Genomic DNA, 25,099 nt, shown 5'->3' with positions numbered 1-25,099 from the left:
CATGGCAGCCCAGCTCCAAGTTGAGCTGTTGTTCAGCATCTTAGCTGTGGAGGGCAGTGTCACTGGCCCTCATATGTGGGATCCAAACCGGGGTCCTCTGGCGTCCCAAGCCAGCTCTTAGCCAATGCGCCACTCAGCCGGCCCAAGAATGGAACAGTTTTGAATATGGACTCTGGGGCCAGACTTTCTTAGCTTGCATAATTTGGATTTTACTGCTATATATAGTTGACCCTTGAACAACAGGTTTAAACTGCTCTGGTCCACTTATACTCGGATTTTTTCCAATTGACCCATGTGGTTCAAACCCAAGTTATTCAAAAGTCAATTGGTGGTTGGGAATCCATGGATCTTGAGGGCTGACTTAAGTTATACTCGGGTAGTGGGTGTGTCTAATTCCTGCGTTGTTCAATAGTCAACTGTAAATTTTATTTGGGAACAGCTCTGATTAAGTTCAGTGGCCTTTTCTCTGTATTCCTTTCCCTTTACATCTTTACCTCATTTGACACCTTTTTATTTTACTTATGTTTCGTTAATTTGATATTTCTAAATATCCGTATAATTAAGCAGTTAGCATAGAGTACAGAGTTTGGGGTCAGATCTGGTTTGAGAGATGTCATTTCAAGCTTTAATTTCTTCTATAAAATAGTAAATAGTATTGCGAAGGTCTATTGTCAGACTCAAATGCGGTGCGTTTTTAAAGCAATGCATAGCTTCTGGTACCTAATAAGTTTTTTGCAAATATTAGTTATCATTGTTCCAGTTCCCATCTCCAGGCCTTGGCTTTAGCATAGATTTTAGCCATCAATTCCTCTCTTTTTCTTCAACATTCAGTCAATGATCAAATCATATTAGCTCTACCACACTGATTCAAGCCCCAGCTACCTCTTTCCTGGATTATTTCCATAGCTTTGTAGTTGATCTCACTGCTTCCACCCTTCCCCATCTTATTCTATAATACCCTTTTCTACCTCGGTTTGTACTCCACACAGCAACGAGAGTGATAATGACTGTTACAGTGAGAATAAAGTCACCCCATGTTACTTTTCTGCGTAAAACTTTTAAATGGCTTTCACTCTCATTGAGGATAACAGATTGATAACAGTAGCCTAGAAGACATAGCATCTGGTTTACTTCCCATCATCTCCTGCTACTTTCCTTACTCACTTGATTCCAGATTTAGACTGTTCCCTTGAACATGTGAAATAAGTTTTAGGACATTTGTTCATGCTCCTCTCTTTGCTCAAAATTTCTTACTCCTTCATTTTCTTTAGATATCTGCTTCAACATCATCCTTTTCTGAAATCTTGTATAAAGTAGAAAGCTCCCTGCTCTTTCTTGCTTTATTTATTTTTATTATTATTATAGTTGTCATCATCTAACACACTATATCTTGTTTATTTTATTTATTTATTTTTTTTTAAAGATTTTTATTGGGGAATTGGGGGGATGGGAACAGTGCTGGGGGATTGGGGAAGGGGAACAGACAAGTTGCTGTCGTTTTGTTCTTCAGTCTAGTTGTGGAGGACGTTGCTTCACTTGCCCAAGTTGGCACCATCATTGCGCTCTTCCCTGGAGAGGAAGATCAGTCGCTGGCTTCTGGACGGCCGCTCACTGCGGCGGCTGGCCGCTCACGCTGGCTGCTGGCTACACACGGTAGCCCATGGCAACCCACTGCCACAGGGACTGCAGCCTACGCCGTCGCCGGCGACTCATGGCAGCCCAGCTCCAGGTTGAGCTGTTGGTCAGCATCTTAGCTGTGGAGGGCAGTGTTCACTGGCCCTCATATGTGGGATCCGAACCGGGGCCCTCTGGCATCCCAAGCGAGTTCTTAACCATCGCGCCACTCGGCCGGCCCTATATCTTGTTTATTTATTGGCTCTCTTCTCCTATTAGAATACAGATTCCATAAGGTCTCTATTTACTGTTCTTTCTCTTAGGTCTAGAATAATGTCTAGAACATAGTATGTACTTAACTTACATATATTGAATCAATCATTTTCTAGTAGATTGTAAACTACCAAAATTGAACAGGAAACAGGAAAGAGAACAGGTATGAATAATACTAAAAATTAAAAAGAACGTTAACATTTTCCTTTTTTAAAAAAGAACATCAGGTCTGACTGAGTTCTAATTTTAACTAAAGAATACAAAATTCCAATGCTATTTCAGTTATTTCTGACAAAAAATGGAAAACTGCCCAACTGATTTGGATAGGTCAATAAAATGAATAAAGTACTTAAACAAATCCACATACATGTAGACATTTAATTTATAATAAGAATGGCCCTGCATAGCAGTGTTGAGAGGATTTCTTTTTTATAGTTATGCTGTTGTATCAGCTAAATGTATTATCTGTAGTTGAACCATCCTTAGATTCCTGGAATTAACCCAACTTGTTACTCATGGATATAGTTATTGTTAATTTTAAATTTATTTTGCATTTTTAACATAAATAAAATTTTTCTATAATTTGCCTTTTTAGTAATATTTTTATTCTGGTTTTGATATAGGTTATAGTTTTTATTACACAAATCGGACATTAGCTTAATATAATTTTTGGTGTGTCTTCCTTTTCTTATCATGCCAGTGCTATGTAGGCCAAGGAAAACGTTGGTTTATGTCAGCCACCCCCAACTCCCTGCCCAACAAAATTTAATAGTAGCAAAATTCATCAATTTGCTGTGTCCCAAAGGTTTAGAAGAGTAGACAATTTATACTTGTAGCTACTTTTATTTTAATAGCTTGCCAGTATATTTTATTATATAAAGATCGTTTATTTTTTTATATTTTATTCTATATTATAGTGAATATAGGATATTAAGTTATATTCTGAAATATTTTATTATCTTTTAACATTCTGTGTTTAAGACTGTTTAGAATGATATGCTACAGTGTAAAATGTACCATTTTTATAGACAGTAAAATCCAAAGATTTTGTTTACACAAAGACCAATTTTAAATGATAATGGAAAGCCTTGCTTTCTAAAGAGAATCTGAGCAGGAAATCCCTGATATTTAAGAGCTGTGAGGTGAGATTTAATGCTTATTTTAGCATCAAACAATGCTATATTTACTCATGTAAATATCATTGAGAGAAGTAGATCTTTGCTGAATTCATGTTTTTAATATGTATTTATGTTCTTATTTTCCCATTTTAAAGTGTAAAGAAAGAATGAGGCCTGTCAAAGCAGCTTTGAAACAACTTGATAGGCCTGAGAAAGGCCTATCAGAAAGAGAACAACTGGAGCATACTAGACAATGTTTAATAAAAATTGGAGATCATATCACGGAATGTCTGAAAGAGTATACAAATCCTGAACAAATCAAGCAGTGGAGAAAGTAAGTGATGTGCTTTTCAGGAAGTATAAAGTTTGTGATTATGTAACCATCTATTTGTCTCTTATATTTCAACTTATTTGTCTACTTCTGAAGCTTTGGTAACAATAATATTTAGAGCAGCAACCTGAGGATGATTGTTTTCTTTTTTTTCTGTTAACTTTAAAGCTTTTTATTCATGATTGATTGCTTACAGCATCATGATAAACCACAGTTGGCATCTCTGCCATTAAATTAAGAAATAGTCAAAGGTGTTTCATTCAGATTGCATTTTAGTTTTTGAAATGTTCACAACTCTCCAAATTATTCTCAGTGATACCGTTAAAAATTGGTGTGCCAAACAAATAAATTTATTGTTATATGATCTTAGCAATTCATCTTCTTGGTATGAGTATAAAGTTTTATAAAACTTAATATTCTCAAGCAATGTAAAATGCAGAATTCTATTTTCCCCTTTATTTTAGAAACATCAGCAACATAGTTAATCTTAAAATTGTAACTCTGCACTGCTATATTATACAAATCATTTAATGATTAACTAGACCCAGATCACTGTTAGACTACTATACAAGTTAGGAAAAAAATAAAGTGAGCACAAACTAGTCATTGATATCAGTTTATGAGTCTACTGATGTCTCTGCTGTATGCAGTGCAGCTACACATCAAAACAAAAAAACTAATGATATATTTTTGGAGGAGTGATTATTACTCCAAAAGAAAAAGGAAAAAAATTCTGTACTTGTCCCCTTTCTCGTTAAACTCAACCAGGACCTATGTAGAGAGAGGAGACGGGAAGTTAATCGCGGTCACTAGGCTTTTGAAAACAAATGAAACTGAGCAATAATGTTTAAGGAAACAAAAGCCATGTGTGGAAAGTAATAATAGACTGAGATCACGGAGTGATCACTGGAGTTGGCATCAGAAGATGTGCTCAGTCCTCCCATCTTGGCTAGGCTTTGTGGCCCTGAACAGTTGTTACCAGTATCTCTGAGCCCCCAGTATTCTCATCTGTAAAATAACAACATCTGTAACTTGAAGTCCTTTATAAACCATAAGGCACTATATATTTTCCAATTATTGAATGATAAGATATATTGTGAGGAATGAGAGGCAATAATTTTATAGTATACTGTTAATATATTCATAGTGTCCAGCTTAATCTCTTAGTTTTGGTTGGAATATATATACTGGAGCTTTCATGCTTTCCTTAAAATACCATAAAACAGAATTATTTCTTCCTTCTCAAGCTCTTTCAACTCATAGTGACTCCCAAAGCACAGAACCATAGAACAAGAATACAGTAAAGTTCTATATATGTGTGTGTGTGTGTGTGTGTGTATATATATATATATATATATATATATATATATTAGGCTTTAATGGGAATATAGCCAAATTTTCTATCTTTTATATTCAAGAGCCAAACAAAATTTTTCTGCCAATGGCTCCGAAACATGTTCTTGATTGTTGCTTGTCTGTGATAAAGTTAGGAAAATAAGGCAAATGCAGTAAATTATTCTTCAAGTTAAATTTAGTTAAAGGATTATATTAAAATTCTTTCCTGCTTTTTAGTGTAAAAGAGCTTGGGTTCTTTTTCCTTCTTTTTTGTTGTTTGACATTCAGTATTATTTTATATTAGTTTCAGGTGTACAGCATAGTGGTTAGACATTTATTTATATTATTTGCAAAGTGATTCCCCTGATAAGTCTAGTGTCCACCTGGCACCATACTAAAAAAGTTTGGTTGGTTTCTATTTAAATTTTTTTTTTTTTTTAAGTAAAGATTTTATTGGGGAATTGGGGAAGAGAACAATGTTGGGGAATTGGGGAAGGGGAAAATTGTGTTTTTCCAGGACCCATCAACTCCAAGTCAAGTTGTCGTCCTTCAATTTTGGTTGTGGAGGGTGCAAGCTCAGCTCCAAGTCCAATTGTCGCTTTCAATCTAGTTGGGGGGGGGGCAGCCCACCATTCCATGTGGGTGTCGAACTGGCAACCCTGTTGCTCAGAGCTCACACTTTAACCAACTGAGCTACCTGGCCGGCCCTAAAAATATTTCCTAGTGTACTACATACCAGTTTTTAAAACCTTATAAATTAGAGTTTAGATTTTTGAGGTTGTGGAGAGGGAGAAAATCTGTTTTACTTGCTTTCTAAATTAGAAATAAACAACATTTTATTAAAATTACATAGTAACTAATACAAATAGATGCTATTTCAGATTTAGTTTGTTATTCGGAATGAGGGGAGCAGAACCTCTGAAAGAAAAAAGACCAATAGCCAGGAGACTTATTTCTTCATGTGGGTCTCTACCTCCAAAGGTTTGATCCCTCTTTTTACCCAGCTGGGCAAAGTACCTTTTTGGTTTTTCCCTGTTTAGTTCTCATCTACCTTGACTTCATATTCCTTGGTGCTTATTCCTGCTGCCGCTTTCTCTGGTCATACCAGATTCCCTCAAAGGGGAAGGGGAAACAGAAAAACCCATATTGAGAAATATTTCAGAAAGTAAATTAGCTTTTACTCTGGTTGAGTGCTGTCTCTGAGAAAGATTAAGAAAAATATACAGAAGCAAGGAAAAGAGTTGCCTGTATTAAAACTTGTCATTGAACTGCTAACCCCCGCCCCCACCCCACCTGAGAACACAGCTATAGATATTGATTCTAAAAAATGAAAGAAAATGGAGACTTGACCTGTAATTATAAAGATAGGGACTTGACCTGTAATTAAACAGCAGTTGACATTAAGCAAGTTTTTATAGTAACCATAATTATCTGCTTTATTTCTTACTCATAGATGTTTTTATACATCTATGGACCAAATGAATATTGGGCATGGAAATGCAATACTAGTTTTTGTTTAATAATCACTTTCAATCAAGTGATAACTATAATAATATAATTATATTTGTGTTCATTTGTCTATCAAAGTACTTTTATATGCTTCATTATAACTGATCCTTTTAACAATGTTATATTTAGGAAATCTGAACAGTTAACTTCTATTTTATAGAAGAAAAACGGACTCAGGTGAACAGCTTTGTTGGGCTGGGGCTGGGACTGGGATAAGAGGCATCCAGAGCATGAACTTGAAAGAGGCACTCACTTTGAGGCTTCTGTAAGTGTCAGTGCTAGTTCCAACTCTAGTGTTTTGACCAAGATTACACAGTTCATCAGGTCATATAATTAGGAACAGAATAGAATTCTGAACTAGATTTTTCTAGGAGAAAATAATGTTTTACAAAGAAATTAATCATAAACAAAAAGCTTATTAATTTCTTACCTTTTACTCTTATGAGTTAACCGTAGAATGCAGGTGCGTTAGTCTGTAAGTTCATTTAAAGGCTGGATGAGTTTTCTTAGCTGCTGTGAATTCAGTTCAAGCAGGAATCATTCAGTTAATTTCCTCAACTAAGTTTGTTTTTAAATTTTATTTCAAGGTTAATACCCTGTTTCCCCAAAAATAAGACCTAGCTGAAAAATAAGCCCTCGCATGATTTTGGGTGCCAAAATGTGGCACCTGGGCATACTGAACATTTTAAGCTGAAGGAGTTTGTGGAAAAGGCACTCTTCTCCCTGAAACATATCATAAAACCCTCATGTGAGTGAGGGGTGTGTGCCCTCCATATCCTGGAGGAATCATGCTAGGGCTTCTTCTCCGGCTAGGTCTTATTTTTGGGGAAACACGGTATCATACCTATAGTACATATTTATGTCTTCTGGTAACCAGTACCCTAACATAGTATTTTTAACAATTTAAAGATATGTTGATGCTTTTTAGCCTTTTGTTGTATTAACAAAAAACTAGAATACATTAATTTATCTTTAATAAACATTCAACTATTAATATTTTATGTGCTAATAGAATCCAGTGAACTTTTCAGTCATTTTAATTTTTAAAAAACAGTTTTATGTAATGTCAAACATTGGATAATACCAGGATTTCACTTATTAAATTAGGTGTCAGTTACAAAGATTTTATTTTATATTCTCAGTGTTGAAGTTATTAAATAATTTAATTTTCCCAACTGCTATCTGGTAGCAAACTTTTCTAGAGTCTGTTTAAAGAATTATCTTTCATGTCTAGACAGCTATTTCTTCATTCCTTCATTCCATTGATAATTGATTACATGGAATAATGTAGTCTAGAGAGTGCTTCTCAATTTTTTGGACCATTTCTTAACCTATCCAGCTGTCTGTTAAAATTCTCCATTTGTAAAAGAACTTAGATACTGGGTTGAGTCAAAACTGAAGTTTCTTGATATATTTTTGGGTTATACACTATATTAACTTGTAAAACTCAGCAAGAGTAACTTAAAAAGTGTGCATTTTATTGTATGTAAATTTTATTTTAAAAGAAAAAACTAAACAGGTATTCACCAGTTAATGATATGCATGCTGAAGTATTTACGGGGAAATGTACTAATACCTGCATTTTTCTTTGAAATGCATCAAACAAAAATTAGATGGATTGACAGAGGGATGGATGGATGTATAAAATTATATGTAATAAAGCATTGAATCTAGGTAGTAGGTATATGGGTGATCATTGTAAAATTCTTTCATCTTTGATGTATGTTTGAAAATTTTCATGATTTTGAAAAATACTGAGAAAAAAATCTATGTATAATGTGAAGGTCCCATTAGTTTCAAATACCCTGCTAATATTAGTCTTGATACCGTAATATGCTGCAATTTGTTTAAATAGCCAAATTGTGCAGACTATAAATGATCGTTATAGACGCAAATATTGAAAGTATGCATAAAAAAGGTGCATTAAATGTAAGGATATGAATGGCTGCTCTTTAAGTTGCAATCATTTTTAATGTCCCTTTTTTGTGAAACTATAGGCGAAAATATTTATAAAGAATAAGTATCAATATATGTGTAAAATTATAGGACAAAATATTGATAAAGAATAAGTATCATTATATGTTGCAGTTAAGCAAACAACCTTCACAAAGTAAATTGGTAACACTAATGGCAATTTATAGTTAATAAAACAAAGAAAGGGAAGAAAGCCCTCAAGAAAGCCACAATTGACAAACATTGATAAGAGTTCTTCTAGAAAAGTTTCCAGATATCCATCTCTGAATGCACATGTGCTTGGATAATTTTGCAGTTAATGCATAACTCACAGACTTACGCATTCCAAAATTTAGTAACACTAGCAATTTTTTAGTAGTTTATCAGCCAGCAGCTATTTACACAGGTTGATGTCCAAAATCAGAAGGCTGGGAATTATGAATCTTAGTGGAAAGAGAATTAGGAGCCCTATCTTCTAGCCTTACATAGCTGTATATGAGTTTAGGTCAGCCACTTGACCTCAGTACCTCATGTGCTTGTTTATTTTGAAAACTGACTTTTATATTTACTGCACCTACCTTAAGGTAGGTTATTTGTGGAATTAAATAATAGAAAAGAGCTTTGAAAATATAAAAACTATATAAAGTACCTGGGTATCAATAGTATCTTATGCAAGGTCTTATAACTTAATGTATGCTTTGTAGTAATATGCAATAGATGCTTAATATTTGAGAGAAATATGTCTCAGCCATTAGGAAACCCCCAAATTAAATGTTTCTGTGTAATACAGTTTCTCCCTTAAAAAAGAATGAAAAGTTATTTTCCAGCTAAGAATTTTTGTTCTTGGACCTTCTTTTTTCTATCAGTATCACTGGAAGATGGCCCTTTTTTTTTTAAGAATTTATTGGGGAATTGAGGGAGGGAGCATCATTGGGGAGTCAAGGAAGGGGAACAGCCAAGTTGCTATCCTTTTGTTCTTCAATCTAGTTGTGGAGGATATGGCTTCACTGGCCCATGTTGGTATTGTGATCATTGTGCTCTTCCTGGCTGAGGCAGATCGGTCGCCGGCTTCTGGACAGCCGCTCACGGCAGCTCTGGGCAGCTCACACCAGTTGCCAGCCACTCACACCACCTGCCGGCCACTCAACGGTAGCTTATGGCAGCCCACTGCAGCCTACGCCATCGCCTCACGGCAGCCCAGCTCCAGGTCGAGCTGTTGTTCACATCTTAGCTGTAGAGGGCGCAGTGTCACTGGCCCATGTGGGATCCTAACTGGCAGCCCTGCTGCTCAGAGCTCGCACTCCCAAGCCATCTCTTAACCAACGAGCCACTCAGCCAGCCCGATGGCCTTCTTTTGGGAAGTCATTATTCATACACAGAAGTTTATTATTTTTTTAAATCCCTTAAAATCTATTTCTTGATTCATTAAAGATGTTTATGTTGGGCAGTTTGCTAAACTCCGTCATTGGCTAATTAGTAATTTCTCTACCCCATTTATATAAGCAAAATTCAAAACCATATTTTAACATACCTACTGAAAAAACTAATCATTTAAGAAAAAAATGTGAATATGTGAAGCCATTACTGTTACAGTGATAGTCTAGATAGACTTCAACTCCAGTGTCACTGATTATGAATGGATGCTGAGGAAGCTTTGTTGACAAGTATTATTCATAGGCTGCATCTGAACTTATCATGAAAGAGCACTATGATCATCTATGAATGCTGGCCTTGGGATGGGAAATGAGGCCTAAAGACACCGTGTTGTACCTGATTTATAGTGCCTGGTCACATTCTTTTCGTGACTATTACATCACAATTATAAAATGACAATTGCTTTTTTTTAGATTTTTTTGGGGGGGGAATCGGGGGAAGGGAAACAGACAAGTTGCTGTCGTTTTGTTCTTCAGTCTAATTGTGGAGGACGTTGCTTCACTGGCCCAAGTTGGCACCATCATTGCGCTCTTCCCAGGCGAGGCAGATCAGTCGCCGGCTTCTGGACGGCCGCTCACGGCGGCTGCTGGCCGCTCACGCTGGCTGCTGGCTACACACAGTAGCTCATGGCAACCCACTGCAGCAGGGGCTGCAGCCTATGCCATCGCTGGCAGCTTACGGCAGCCCAGGTTGAGCTGTTGTTCAGCATCTTAGCTATAGAGGGCAGTGTCACTGGCCCTCATATGTGGGATCCAAACCGGGGCCCTCTGGCGTCCCAAGGCAGCTCTTAACCACCGCGCCACTTGGCCGGCCCAACAAGTGCTTTTTAATGCATTATTTAGGACCCTTCTTTCACAAGCTTAATCCATATTATCTGATGGTAACTTTACTCAAACTACTAACATAGCTTGTTCCTTTCATATCTAATCAGAATCACATTGGGTTCATTATTTGTAAATTTTATCTTTGGTTTCAAATTAGGATTCATTACTGCTTTTCACTCCAAAAATTATAAAATGAAGGGATTTGGACGAGAAGTAAAACTTAATATTTAGTTTCATTTTTAGTTTTATCTATATATGAAGTTTTTTAAAACACTAGAAATAATCTCCTTAGACTTTATTCCTAGAGGGCTAAGTATGTGTATGTGTTTTTCTGTCTAGAAGGGAGGGGTTTCATGAAAAAGCTAAATATTTTCCATCAGATTAATTTGCCTTTTCTTCTTCTAGAAACCTGTGGATTTTTGTATCTAAGTTTACCGAGTTTGATGCAAGAAAATTACATAAATTATATAAGCATGCTATTAAAAAACGGCAGGAATCTCAGGTAAATTAACATTTTTTCATTTAATTTATGTAGTTAAAACTGAAATGTTCTTCCTTAAGAGTTCAATTAGTAAATGTAAAAGGAAGGAAATAGAAAATTACCATAGAAAATTACCATTATAGCACCACAATAAAAATTATTGCAGGTAAGATCCTGTGAAGGAAGCTAAGATTCGTGGACCAGAAAACAAGATATTGACATAGTCTTAAAAGTATCTCCTCCAAGATATTTATTAATTACAAAGAGAAAGAATAACTTTTAGAAAAGAAATCTGCCTGACATCATTGTAAACAAGCAATCAAGGTTAACATCATTAGTAATAAGTAAGACATGTTGATATTATGAACCCCCTGATATGATGCACTGAAAAAGGTACATTCACTTCTGTGGAATTCTTGGCAAAAATGCATAACCTCAATTTGATTATGAGAAAATATCAGACAAACCCCAACTGAGAGATATTCTCTACACAGTAACTGTCTAGTACTCTTCAGAAGTGCCAAGATCATGGAAGAAAAAACCAAGAAGCAGTCCCATGTTGGAGGGAACTAAGTTAGACATGAAAACTAAGTTTAATATGGACTTGCAGATTGGATCCTGGAACAGGAAAAAGGACCTTAGTGGAAAAATGTGAAATCTGAATGCAGTCTGTAGTTGTATTGTCGGAAAGTGGGCCCTTTTTCGGTTCAAAGTCCAGGTCCTTGGCAACTCTGAGCAAAGACTTGAACTAGATGCCGGAGTAAAGTACTGAAAAAGTAGCTTATTCGAAGAGATAGTACATTTCAAATAAGTAGAAGTAGGCCCGAGCAGTAGAGAACGGCTCAAGGGCCCATTATTAGAAGAGAAATTATATTCCAAAGAGTGTGGAGCAGGCCACACACAAAGGCGAGGCTCAAAAGGCTCAAAAAAAGGAATGAAGGGGTTCAAAATGGGAAGAAGCATTCAAAAAGCGCAGGGCGTCCAAGAAGGGCAGACTTCCCAAGACTTGGAGTTTTTATCCCCTTTCTCTAGAATGGGCTGTTCCCCTCTGGGCGTGGGACCACTTGATTGGCACCTGTGATTGACAGGATGTACTGCACAGGTGTGAGTGACTGGTCTGATCTAGTTGGGTATTTTGTGCCCATTTGTTTTCCTGCAGGGGTAGATAATTACAAAGGGGAGTTTTGGGTGTAGAGAGGATGTCCCCTGGCGGACACATCCTGTGGGACATGCAGGAATGCAGAGACCCAATGCCTGCCTCTAACTGCCTGCCTAGTTTTCCCCTTGAGAGACGTGATCCCCATCAAATCTCTATGGGAAGTTGAGGGACAGGAGGTCTCTTCTTCTGTATCTGCTTCCTGCTGGGCAGGGGTGTAGAGGTGTCCCTGCCTATTGGGGATTCACGGGACTCTTGCCCTAGCTGATCTCAGATGAGAGGAAGGGGCCTCGAGCTCTGCCTGGAAGACCGTGTTGACTTCTTTGGTTGTGACTGGCAATCTTGTTGGGGTGTCCTCTGTATCCTCAAGGTCCCTGAATGAGGAAAAATAGATTTTAATTAATAATTCTGTTAGCTCTCATGAAGCCTGTGGCCATTCAGCCTGTCACTCAGGTGGTGTTAATTGTCTGGGCCCAGAATGGGTTTGTCATTTAGTTTACTGGCCTGGGGGATATTAGGAAGTCACAGGCTTTCAAGTAGTTATCTGAAGCAGGGGTAGAAGACTTCTAGGATTCAGGCTAGGAGTAATCTTTAGTCTAGGATTTACAAACTGATTAGAAAAGTAATCAAAGCCAAGAGCTAAGGAACTAAGAAACTAGGGAGGAGACTAAAGGAAAGAACACTTAAAAGTTTCTCAGTGTGTGTGTGGGGGGGTGGGGGGGTGCTGCTTTGTTAGCCAGTAACAGTTGAGTTAATAGTGTACCAATGTTAATTACTTAGTTTTGATCATTATGCCATGGTTATAGAAGTTATTAATATTAGGAAGCTGGATGAAAGGCATGTGGGAACTCTCGGTACTATTTTTCCAGCTTTTCTGTTAAGTCTAAAATTATTTCAAAGTCAAATTGTTTTTAAAAGTTATGGGACAAATAGTTTATACTTCAAAAAAGGCATCTGCAAATGCTACATTTATATATTCTAATATCTTATGTAAGGACTTCTTTCAGCCTCAAGATTTTCTTTTTAGGGCCCCCCCCACCCGTTTTGTAAGGGTATTTGAAGCCACTTAAAAGATTCTTACATATGTGCATTTATTTTAGCAAAATAATGACCAGAACAGCAACTTGAACACTCAAGTGATTAGAAATCCAGGTAAGTCAGTCTTACTAATTGTTTTGGAAAGTAAATTTAAAAGTTGTTTTCCCTTTTTTGGGTTTATTTTAGATAATACATTACCCACGTTATTATATCAAGATGTATTATACCCATGTTACTATATCTATTATCTTAAACAATAATCCTTTTTTTGCTTATTATTAACCTTTCCACAAACCAGCCTTTTACCAGTTTCTAGAAATCGTAGAATAATTGTTAAAGTGATAAATTTATAATGCAATAATGCATGCTTTCTGTACAAGAATCACAAAAGCATAGTCCACCTGAGCAGGAAATGGGCCTTATCTTTTTCCGTTGTGATTTTTCACATTTAAGAATAAAATGATCCTTTTGTAAGCCTTAATACTGCTTTTATAGACCATTTTTAAAGGCTTTAATTGCCTGTATTTGGGAACTGATTTTCTTTAGTTGGAGTTGAAACAGGAGTTCTTGTAATCTAACAAACAGCAAAGTTACTTTTGTTTACCATGTATTTTTTTAAGTCATTAACAAAAGTTGGATTCTTTTATCTAACAGATGTAGAAAGATTAAAAGAGAATACAAATCATGATGATAGCAGCAGAGACAGTTATTCATCTGATAGACACTTATCTCAGTATCATGATCATCATAAAGACCGACATCAGGGAGATTCTTACAAAAAGAGTGACTCCAGGAAAAGACCCTATTCTTCTTTTAGTAATGGTAAAGATCATCGTGATTGGGATCACTACAAGCAAGACAGCAGGTAAACTTGACAGTCAGTTTTGAAGTATTGCTTATTCATGTCTTTCTCTTTTTTTGCTGTATTTGACCTTATTAGCCAATTCAATCTTCAGGTAATCAAGCCTTATGTGAAATAAAGGTGTTTGATATAAATAAAAAAACCCCCGATATATAGAACTTTTTGTTAATATTAAGAACTGAATTTGTCGGTAAAATGTTTTTTTAATTATAAATTTAAGATCAAAGGGCAATAAGAGATGAAAGTGTAGAGAGTTGTGTATAAGTTATGGGATTCATTGTTGGTTTTGGAGAATACTGGCTTAAAAACGCTTCAAATATAATAATAAAATAAAAGCTTGATGGAATATGGCTGAAATTTGGTGGAGGAAATTCTATATTCCATTCCATAAAAAAAACAAAAACAAACAAACAAAAAAAACTCATGGGGGAACATTTAATTAATGTGAAAATGCCTCACTGAGATTAAATTTAATCAAGCAGTCTGGGATAGTACTGAAATCAGGATGTTTTCTTTCTTTATTATTGTTTTGGGGTTTTATTTTTTGAAGCCTTTAAGCAGTAACAACCTGAATATAACAACCACAGTATATTTTATTCCTTTTTTTCATAAAGGAATATCTTAAATAGTTAATGGTCATTACTAAAATAAAATTAAAAAGGAGAAGAATAAAAAGATCAGAAATAAATTAGATTTTCTTTGTATTTAGTTGTGCTCACTTCATAATTTCTTCTCTCTGAGAAGCACTGTCACATAAACACATCAATTGTAGAATGGCTCTTAAAATTAGAAAACGGCACAAAATGAAAAGAAAAGGCATTATTTGTCATAGTAAATATGTGTAACTTCATAGGCTTATAGAAATAATTTATATTGTTTATAGAATGACCTTTCATGAACAAAAAAAACATTAAATTATATTCAGTGTATTTTATTTGAAAAGACAAACATTTTAGAGGTGACTTTTCATTAAACTGTCCTAATCATTTATTTTTTAGCAGACTGCCACATTTATATATGGAGCATTACAATAATGACTCATGTGTTAAGTCTTATTATATAACTAATCAAACCTAAGGAAAGCTTTTAAAAGGCATCACTAAACCAATTAAAATTCTCTTTTACAAATTATTTCATAAACTGCATTTTAGAGGTTATTTTTTTTTCTGTTTCCAGGCTCATAAAAAGGACCTGATTTCAAGGGTATTCTAGATAGTTATAGTTATCTTAATTCCAATTCCCAGGTAATTAAGATGCATTCATACAAATGATGCATAAAATAAAAAGTAATAACCAGTATAAAATGGGCATGTGAAATTATTGGGTTGCCGGAAAAGTCATAACGTGTTTTTCTGTTTTTTGTTGCAAAAATGCGTCATGACTTTTCCAGCGACCCAATAGATGTTATCTCAGGTGCTCTGTATGGTTCACTTTAGTTTTGTGAATCAAATAGTTTTTCCAAAGGTATGCAGAGATAGTACCAGTGATTTTTAAGCTCACTTATAAAGTTTTGTAATGAAACGTTGAGCTGCTATACAATTAAAAGTATGCTTTAAAGTATTTTTGTGTTTTATTTTTTTCATTAGATTTTATTTGGAAACATTTAATTTGCACTATTGATTTAACTAAAATTCCTAACTTCTCTTTTATTAGATATTACAGTGATAGAGAGAAACACAGAAAACTGGATGATCACAGGAGTAGAGATCACAGGTCAAATTTGGAAACAAATTTAAAAGATAGATCTCATTCTGATCATCGTTCTCATTCTGATCATCGTTCCCATTCAGATCATCGGTCAAGTTCTGAATATACACACCATAAATCTTCCAGGGATTATAGGTATCACTCAGATTGGCAGATGGACCACAGAGCTTCCAGTAGTGGGCCTAGATCACCACTAGACCAGAGGTCTCCTTATGGCTCCAGATCTCCATTTGAACACTCAGTTGAACACAAAAGTACACCTGAGCATACCTGGAGTAGTCGGAAAACATAACAAAAACTGATATTTTGTCTTTCTGGACTTTTCTTTTAGCCATATATCATAAACCAACACAGTAATTGCCTTACATGACTTGAAAGATATAAACAAATCTTCTATCAGTAGCAGTATTGTTACTTCTTTCCAGGATGCAAGGTCTATTATCCCAACAGAAGAGAAAATATTTTTATATTTAAGGATTATGCTGCACTGTACTACAAATATTGTAGTACTTTTTTTTTTTCTTTTTTAAAGAAATGGAAAATGTTTACTATTACAGGGACCTCAACACTGCCCTTCCATATAAGGCTGGATGAAACTTTTTAAGTCAGTGATTTTAGACTGACCTCCATTTAAATTATGTTTGTATATGAACTTTACTCTGACCTGTGATCATGTTTCAGGAATGAATGAAAGAGAGTTCTTTTCTTAATAAAGAAAAAACACTCAAGGACTTTGTTCACTTTCCAAAGCTACTTGTTTACATTGTACACTGCGACCACCTTGCCGCTTTTCATCACAAGCTTGAATATTTAAATTCTGTACTTATATCTGTAAAATAGCCAGGAATTTCCTGTTTGTGATCTATTATTATGCCTTTTTACATACACACACACACAAAAAAAATGACTGTAAATTATTGTAAATGGATTAAATGAGCTTTCCTTACTTCCTTCCCCTTCTCAGGCTTTTTTTGACTGTTCCTTTCCCTACCAACTCAGGCCTTCTTATCATTTTTTTTAAGAAATCAGTGTAATAACACTTTTTAATGATTTGTCTTGATGGAATCATTGTTTAGAATGTAAAAAATGGGGAAAGGGGCCACTTAATTCCATTAGTCCTCTTTTTATATTAACTATTTTATTAGATACATGTTATTTCTTTTTTTTTTCTTTTTTAGTCAATATTGTGTTTGTAGTAACAAAGTGGCGAGATAATATGTCAAATCTAAACTGCATGCTCTGGAAACATTTTCAGATGCATTTGGTTTAAAAGGGTAGGTGTATAAACACTTTCAGAATCAAAAACAGCCAAAAGTTATTGTAAATCCATTTGTTTTCCCTTTTCATGTGGGCAATAATGTCAAATGTGCTATGCAGCCAGGTAACATTTTAGATAAACTTGATTGACTTTTAATATAAACTGTTACAATGCACACTGATTGTATATAAAAACCTTATATATGACAAATTAAATTTAAGAAAAAGGATATGTGGGCTCCTGTAATTTTCTGCTGCATTCTTATTCCCTCAAGCACTTAACTTTTTTTTTTTAAAGTAGTAACATTTAGCTGCCAGCAAAAGGATATTTTGGTAAGCAGTTGAATATAGTTAATAATATGTAGCACTACAACTAAATCTATTTTGAAGACTATATGAATCTATGAAGTAAAATTTAGATCATAGAAATTTTTGTTGGACTCTTGTTTTCTGCAGATATTATTTTAGAATGCCTTATATTTATTCACAGATTTTTATTTTGTTATATTCAACGGGAATTTTTGACTCATGTAGCATACATTCTTGGATGTGTGCTGTGATACAACAAATTTGATTCATAACTTTGATAAATATATTGATATATTTCAATAATATTCTTAAATGTGTCCCTATTGATTTAGCTTTGGGAGCAATCTACAGAAATGTGTTTGTAGATGTATTTTTTAAATATTTTCCTTTTATCCGATTAGGTCTAAAACTTACACTGGGTACAAAACAAAGTTTTGTTTCCATTTTTTGTTTTGTTTTAAGTAGTGATTCCCCTTTTAGGTAGTTACTGTGAAGAAGGATCTGTTTTTTCCTGGTATATCAGATAACATGAGGAATAACTGAATTTTAAAATTTCTAATTTATAGTTAAGTATGAAAATGATAAAATAATTTAGTACCAGCACACAATTTTTAAGCTTTTTCACATTTAGAATAAATTATTTTATTCCACAACATAGTATTTAACAAAACAAAAAAAATTGTAATGCTCAAAAGTAATAATATTAACAAAAACCAGATCAGGGCTGGCATTTTTAATTCATCACTTTCTAGCTGGGACATTTGCATTATATCCTATTGTGCAAATTTCATAAAAGAACAGTATTACATATTTTTGAGACAATGGAATGGGCTCTAACTTTCTTAACAATGCCACATTTGGTTGTATGTTTCAGTCAACCAATTTAGCTGAGTTGAATGAAAAATCAAAAACTGTATGTAACATTTTTTAATTGATGGAAAATATGTTCATTATTTGTAAGAAGTCAGCAAATAAATAGAAAAGGAACAAGCCATAAACTTATTACAACACAACGGAGAAAAACATAAGTACATATATATAACAACATTCTCTATAAAATATGCTTAATTTTTGTCTTTTACATGCTCATTCTGCTTTGCTTTTTTTATCCATTTGTGTTTAATTTTTCAAGGATGAGAGATTATGCATAGTACTGTACCAATTAACCCTCCACTTTAATAATATACAATAAATGATTCTTACTAAAAGCAATGGCCTGTTTGCTTATAAAGATAATATTTTTGTTCAGGATATGTTAGAGAATAATTTTCAGACTCGAAAGCTGTGGAAAACGGGAGTGCGAATGATTCGTTCACTAATTTCAGAGTGAGTGGCTTAATAAGATTAGAACCTTTAGTTGTGTACAATGTAATAGATTACATATGTGATCATTTTCTTTTTATCTGTTTTTGTAGGTAAATAATGAAAGGGTTGTGTATATTACATGCTGATTTACACAGATTTCATTTCCTGAGATTTATCAAGAATATGTAGTAGGGGTAAATGGCATAATTCTTGTCTTTACACTACATTATTCTTTCGATTAGAGAAACCTTTGGACCATACATAACTACCATAGCGTTTTAACTATGACAGTTTTGGGGGTTTGGGGAGAAGGGAAAGCAACTAATCTTTAAATATGGGATTGTTGGCCAGCAGAGTGGCCCAGTTGGTTAAGAGCTCGCTCAAGAGTTTGAGCTCTGAGCAACAGCGGTTCGATGCCCGGCCCGAGCTGAGCTGCCGCTGAGCTGCCAAAAGGTGGCAGGAAGGCTCAGCTAAAATAAATAAATATGGGATTGTTCTTTTTGTTTGTTTTTGTTTGTTTTTTGTTTTTAGACTATCCCAGCTTCATCTGAAACTCAAATGTGAACTGGTAAATGTGGCTTAGTTGTTAAAATTTTGAGTAGTTTATTACTTAGCAAATAATACAAAAAATAATTTAGAATATCTGAATTGATATATTTAAGTATATTAATATAGCTACCTCAAGCAGATTACTTAAATTCAAGACTCCATTTAAAATTGCAACCGAAACTTACATATTATTGCAGCACTTTATGCAAGATTTGTGATGGGTGGAGTGTGTTTAGGGGAGACACTAGGCAATAGTGCAACAACAAAAATCTTGAGATAGTGTCGCAACTTATATGTCAAAATTCTTAAGGCATGTAACAAAATATACGAAAGAAAACTCAATTGAAATTATATTTTCATCTGGCAACAACTAGTGATTTTGTAGAACACTGCAAATTTTTGTTTGTTTTTTTGTTTTGTTTTTTTAAAGATTTTTATTGGGGAATTGGGGGGATGGGAACAGCGCTGGGGAATTGGGGGAAGGGGAACAGACAAGTTGCTGTCTGTTTGTTCTTCAGTCTAGTTGTGGAGGATATTGCTTCACTGGCCCAAGTTGGCACCATCATTGTGCTCTTCCCGGGCGAGGCAGATCAGTCGCCGGCTTCTGGACGGCCGCTCACTGTGGCGGCTGGCCTCTCACGCTGGCTGCTGCCTACACACGGTAGCCCATGGCAACTCACTGCCACAGGGGCTGCAACCATACGCCATCACCGGCGTCTCACGGGCAGCCCAGCTCCAGGTTGAGCTGTTGTTCAGCATCTTAGCTGTGGAGGGCAGTGTCACTGGCTCTCATATGTGGGATCCGAACCGGGGTCCTCTGGCATCCCAAGCCAGCTCTTAACCAATGCGCCACTCGGCCGGCCCTGTTTGTTTTAAGAACCTAATATGTTGATTTTATTACAGAAAATCTTTGGATTCTTTATAAAGACCTAGGGATAGGAAATGATAGCCATGTTAAAGAATGAAAGATGAGATTACTTGGTAAAGTAGGATTTTTAAAAATACTTCAGATTTTTTTTAAGTATTTATACAAATTCTCCAATGGGCCTTCATGTGCCAGATTTCCTATCCTGAAAGACCATTAGCCACCTTGTCCTTTAGTATAAAAAACAAAAAAAACCTTTATTTGAAACAGGATTGGTAGTTCAAACTCCCAAATGAATGAGATGCTTTTAATTCCATGCTCTACCACTCTACATTTGAGTCTTAATCTAAACATTAGAGAGGCATAAACAGTAAAAACAAAACAAAACCAGCTCATAATGATTCTATTAAATGAGCTAAGGATATTGATTGCCTTGGTGATATGTTTTATCTGGCAGAAATGTGGGTTGCACTGTGATTTCGTTATGTAGACTATTATTAGGTTTCCCATGTGTAGAGTGAACTGTGTAACTGAACTGGCAGTTTTACTTGGCTTTTTTTTTTTTTTCTTTTTAAATTTTTGTCTTGTGTTCAGCAGTTGCACTATACCGAGTCTAGGTGTGGTTTTATTTATTTATTTTCTTTGCTTAGGTTTTGCCTCTTCCCTGATTCTTTTCTACTTTCTGGAATTTCTGTGGTATTGCTCATATGACATTTGATTTCTGTCTTCTGTCCCAACTGCTTTACTGTTTTTCCTTTTTGCCATTTCTGGAAAGTATCTTTAGCTTCCATCACTCCCCTGAACTCATCTTCGTTTAGATATCTAGTAGGTATATGATCTTAAACTTTTAAAACCAGACTCAACCCTTCCTCACCAATGACATTTTAAAAAAACTTCCAATGTTCCATAGTCTTTGATAAGTGAATGGACTCACGTTCATAGCTCTCTAGTCTATGCACTTTCCCCTAGCTACTTCTGTTCTTTCCACCTCCTTCACGCTATTCCCATTGGTCTCAGAATACACCAAAAAACACTTCTGGGTCTTATTATTATTGTACCTTCTATCGAGAATGCTTTCATCCCTGATTTGTAGAATGCTTGTTCCCTCACTTAATTCAGGTCTCCACTCAAGTGTCATCTCAGTTCTCCAAATTAGTATCTTGCCCCTTTTATTTTCTTTTTTAATTTTCAGAGTTTATTTAGGCAAAAATCAATTAGAATTAGGCAATGTCAAACCAGAAGTGATTAGTAGTGCTCCACCAACAGGAGCTCAGGGAGAGACTTTTATAGAGAAAAGACCTAAGCAAAGCAAGGAAATTATTGATTGGCTACACTTAAGACTTAGTTGGCTTTGATTGGTTGACCTTAGTTGTAACCTTGAGGCATTTACAGGCTCAGATTTTGGTTTGCGTACATAGGCCTCCATGACATTGAACCACCTTAGTCTAATAGCCTTCTTGTTTATTTAACAATTCTAGGTTACAAGTTCATCACTGTGGCCACTGTAATTAAAGTTTATGTTTTATAAGATTAACCTGCTTGTTCAGCCTTAACACAGAATTTTATTTACCTGAGGCCTCACACAGGGCCCGTTCAGGTTAAGATGGACCCAGTCTGACTACAGCCCGTTTCTGGTTCCCGGCTGGAAAAAGAAATGCTCAAAGTCTGAAAGTCCATAATGCAAAAGCGTGGAGCTTGGATCCAGGATTCAAGATTGAAGATGGATTTATCCACCTGTCTCAAGAGGCAGCGAGAAAGCAGCCAGGTCCAATGGCTCAGCAGTTACTTTTGCCTGGTTGCTCATTTCTCCTGGGACTGTGGGGGTGGGGAGGCTACTATGGTTTTCTCTTCTGACACCAGAACTGTTCAAAGGTAAATTGAGGCATATCAAAAATTTTAAGAGTGTATTTGAACAAAAGTTGATTGCAATCAGGCTGCTCCAAGCCCGAAAGTGGTTAGGAGTACTCATGCCCCTATCATTTTTATATTTCTTATCTTGCTTTATTGTAGCACTTACCCGATATTTGTCTTTATTTTTATCATTTGTTAATGACTGGTTCCTCACTAGAATGTAAGCTTCATTAGGGCAAGAACTGTGTTTTTGTTCACGGCTTTATCCCCAGCAACTAAACCAGTTCTGATACCAATTGCATTTTTTTCATTATTTTGGTGTATTTCCCAGGAATGCTATGTCCCATAAATAGCCTGCATCACCAAATTTTTTGTCTTGCCATTGTTACCTGATCTCTTAGTATTGGGGACTTTTATGTGCCTTATCAATAGTATCACTATGACTAGAATCAGTTTACTATCTTCTAATGTTTAAACTTGACTGGTAAGAATCACCTGAGATACCTGAGACATAGAGAAATACCGAAGTCTCATTTCTAGGAAATAAAATTGACAGAGAAAGGCCTCAAGTAATGTGATTTTAATATTTATTTTATTAACTTGAATAATACAGATTAATTACACTGTTATAGATAATACATTTATACTTCCATATCAGTGAAAGATTGGCTTCTGTAATTTATGGCTACTTAGGAAGTATAATGATACTTTGTGAAGAGATATTCAGATGTGGTATGTAATAGGAAAATATAAAATGTTTTTATTTGTATTTTATCTTTTGAAAGAAAATGTTTTTAGATAGCATGACACTGTCTTTTCCTACTTACAAGTGAAGAAAATACAACTTGTAAAGATGCTGTAGTGCAAGAAAAATATGTTGCATCTCTAGTATTTTTAAAGTGAAGTAGCAAAAAATACCCTTTTGCTGATACTTGCTATTTTTCTCCCATTTGAAAAATTCAAGTCACGTTTACATAAGGTAAATTCATATGTTTTAGGTATACAGTATGGTGAACTTTGACATATTATGCAGTTATGCAACCACCAATGTATTTAAGATGTAAAATATTTCCAACCTAGCCCCTGGCAACCACTGATTTGTCCCTAGTGTTTACTTTTTCCATAATGTTATATGAAGGCAGTCATACAGAAGTTAGGACTTCGAGCCTGCCTTTCATTTAGCATAATGTTTTTGAGATTCATCCATTTTTTTTTGCATTTATCATTTGTTCATTCCTTTTAATTTCTTAGTAGTAGTCTTTGTATTGGATATAAAATATATGTTTTACTTTATAGAAACTACCAAACTATAGTCCAAAGTGGATATACCATGTTAACATTCCCACCAGCTACAGATGAGAGTTTTTATCACAGATGAGAGTTTTTATCCATGTGCATTTGTATTGGAGGTTTTTTTGTTTTAGCCCTTCTGACAGGCGTGTAGTGTAGTAACTTAGTTTGCATTTCCCTAATGACTGTTGATATTCAACATCTTTTCATATGTTTATTTGCCATCCTTATTTCTGGTAAAGTATCTTAAAATTTTTTCCAGTTTTATAAAATAGAATTGTTCATACAAGTAATCTATTAGATTAACTAAATATTTTCTATTGCTTGTCTTTTCATTTTCTTAACAGTGTGTTTTGAAATGTAGAATTTTAAAATTTTTTACAAAATCCAGTTTATCTTTTTTTTCTCTTATGCTTCATATTTTTTTGTGTAGAAATCTTTGCCTTACTTGAGGTCATAAAGATTTTTCTCTTATTTTTTTCTAGAAGGATTATACTTTTAGGGATTACATTTAAGTCTATAATTTTTGTATATAGTGTAAAGTATGGATCAAAGTTGTGTGTGGGGGGTGGGTTTTGGTTTCATTTTTGGTTTTTGGATATGTAGATCCAATTTTTCCAGCACCATTTGTTGAAAATACTATTCCACTGAGTTTCTATTGCGCCTTATTGAAAATCAATTGTCCGTATATGTATGGGTCTGTTTCTGGGCTCCCTATTCTGTCCTATTTTATATTTCTGTCCTTATGCTAATGTGAAGATATCTTGATTACGGTACTTTACATTAAGTCATTAAATTGGGTAGTATGAGCTATAAATTTCATTCTTTTTCAAAATTGTGTGGGCCTTCTAAATTCCCTTTCTTTTCCACATACATTTTAGGATCAACTTGTCAATTCCTACCAGAAAGCCAGTTGAGATTTTGATTGAGATTATATTGAACCTATAATCAATTTGGAGAATATTGAGAATTTAACAATATTGAGACTTTCAACCTATGGCCACAGTGTGTATCTCCATTATTCAGGCCTTTAATTTCTCTCATCAGTGTGCTGTGGTTTTTTCATTGTATGAATCTTGCACATATATTGTTAGATTTATCCCTTAATAGTTCATATTTTCCTGCTATTATAAATTATTTTTAAATTTCAATTTTTAAATGTTCACTGATATTTACATTTCACTGTTATTTTGTGACCTTGCTATACTTACTGAGTTCTAATAGCTTGTGTCAGATTCTTTGAGATTTTCTACATAGATTAGCTTATCTTCTATGAAAAAAGTTTTATCTCTTGATAATCTTTCTGCCTTCTTGCCTTAATGTAATATAATGTTAATAAGAATGTGCATCTTTATTCCTTTCTGGGGTGGCGGGAGGTAAGAATTCAGTCTTTCACCACTGAGTATGGTATTAGCTGTAGGTTTTTTTGTAAATGACCTTTATCTTCTTAAGGAAGTTCCATCTAATACTAGTTGTCTGAGAATTAAAAGAAAAATGATATTTGTTTTTCATAAAATAACCGTAAGTACCTGTTCATGAGATGTGTGCACCTGTTGTACAACTTCTTAAATCATGGAATCAGACTGGAGACTGCCACCCTCATTACCTGTTTTTCTCACTTGCTTTTTTTTTTTATCAAAGTACTTGCTTTTTATCAAAGAAACCATCAAAAAATAGCTTTGTGCTATAATGGGATGTAATGATGAAACTGAATTATCTCAGGCTGGTAGTAAAGTTGTTTTGTACCAAGGGACATTACCGTGTTTCCCTTGAAAATTTAAAATTTCCTGCAACACTCCTGTGTTTTCACTGCATTTGCAAATTACAGCACCAGCCCACACTCAGCCTTTAAGAATTCATTAAAATTTAACTGATTTATTCTTACCTGCTTTATGTCCTCTCTCTTCCTGTCATACTATGTCAAATATAGCGTATGGTTCATGTATATCAGCTTTTGGAGTGTCGTCATTCTTTAGAATTAATTTCACTTGGTTGAGTGGTGACCTCTGCTCTCTAATAAGTTCAAGGAAAACTATGA

The 25,099-nt window shown here is 34.9% G+C and overlaps 1 protein-coding gene across 2 annotated transcripts in view; it reads left to right on the top strand.

Annotated features, from left to right (window-relative positions):
* CHD1 (chromodomain helicase DNA binding protein 1) overlaps positions 1-18,413 on the top strand; it is an 87,390-nt gene extending 68,977 nt beyond the window's left edge. For both annotated transcript variants that reach the window (XM_019668734.1, XM_019668735.1), the window contains exons 32-36: positions 3,161-3,339; positions 10,797-10,893; positions 13,129-13,180; positions 13,721-13,931; positions 15,582-18,413. In XM_019668734.1, coding sequence (XP_019524279.1) covers positions 3,161-3,339; positions 10,797-10,893; positions 13,129-13,180; positions 13,721-13,931; positions 15,582-15,927 — 885 coding nt within the window. In that variant the 3' untranslated portion in view covers positions 15,928-18,413. The remainder of the gene's footprint in view (positions 1-3,160; positions 3,340-10,796; positions 10,894-13,128; positions 13,181-13,720; positions 13,932-15,581) is intronic.
* Positions 18,414-25,099: the final 6,686 nt, after the last annotated feature.

This window comes from Hipposideros armiger, unplaced genomic scaffold (genome assembly GCF_001890085.2).
Source record: "Hipposideros armiger isolate ML-2016 unplaced genomic scaffold, ASM189008v1 scaffold_536, whole genome shotgun sequence".
Classification (NCBI taxonomy): Eukaryota; Metazoa; Chordata; class Mammalia; order Chiroptera; family Hipposideridae; genus Hipposideros; species Hipposideros armiger.
The sequence above is the reverse complement of the archived record's forward strand: the minus strand, read 5'-3'. Positions and strand labels throughout refer to the sequence as shown.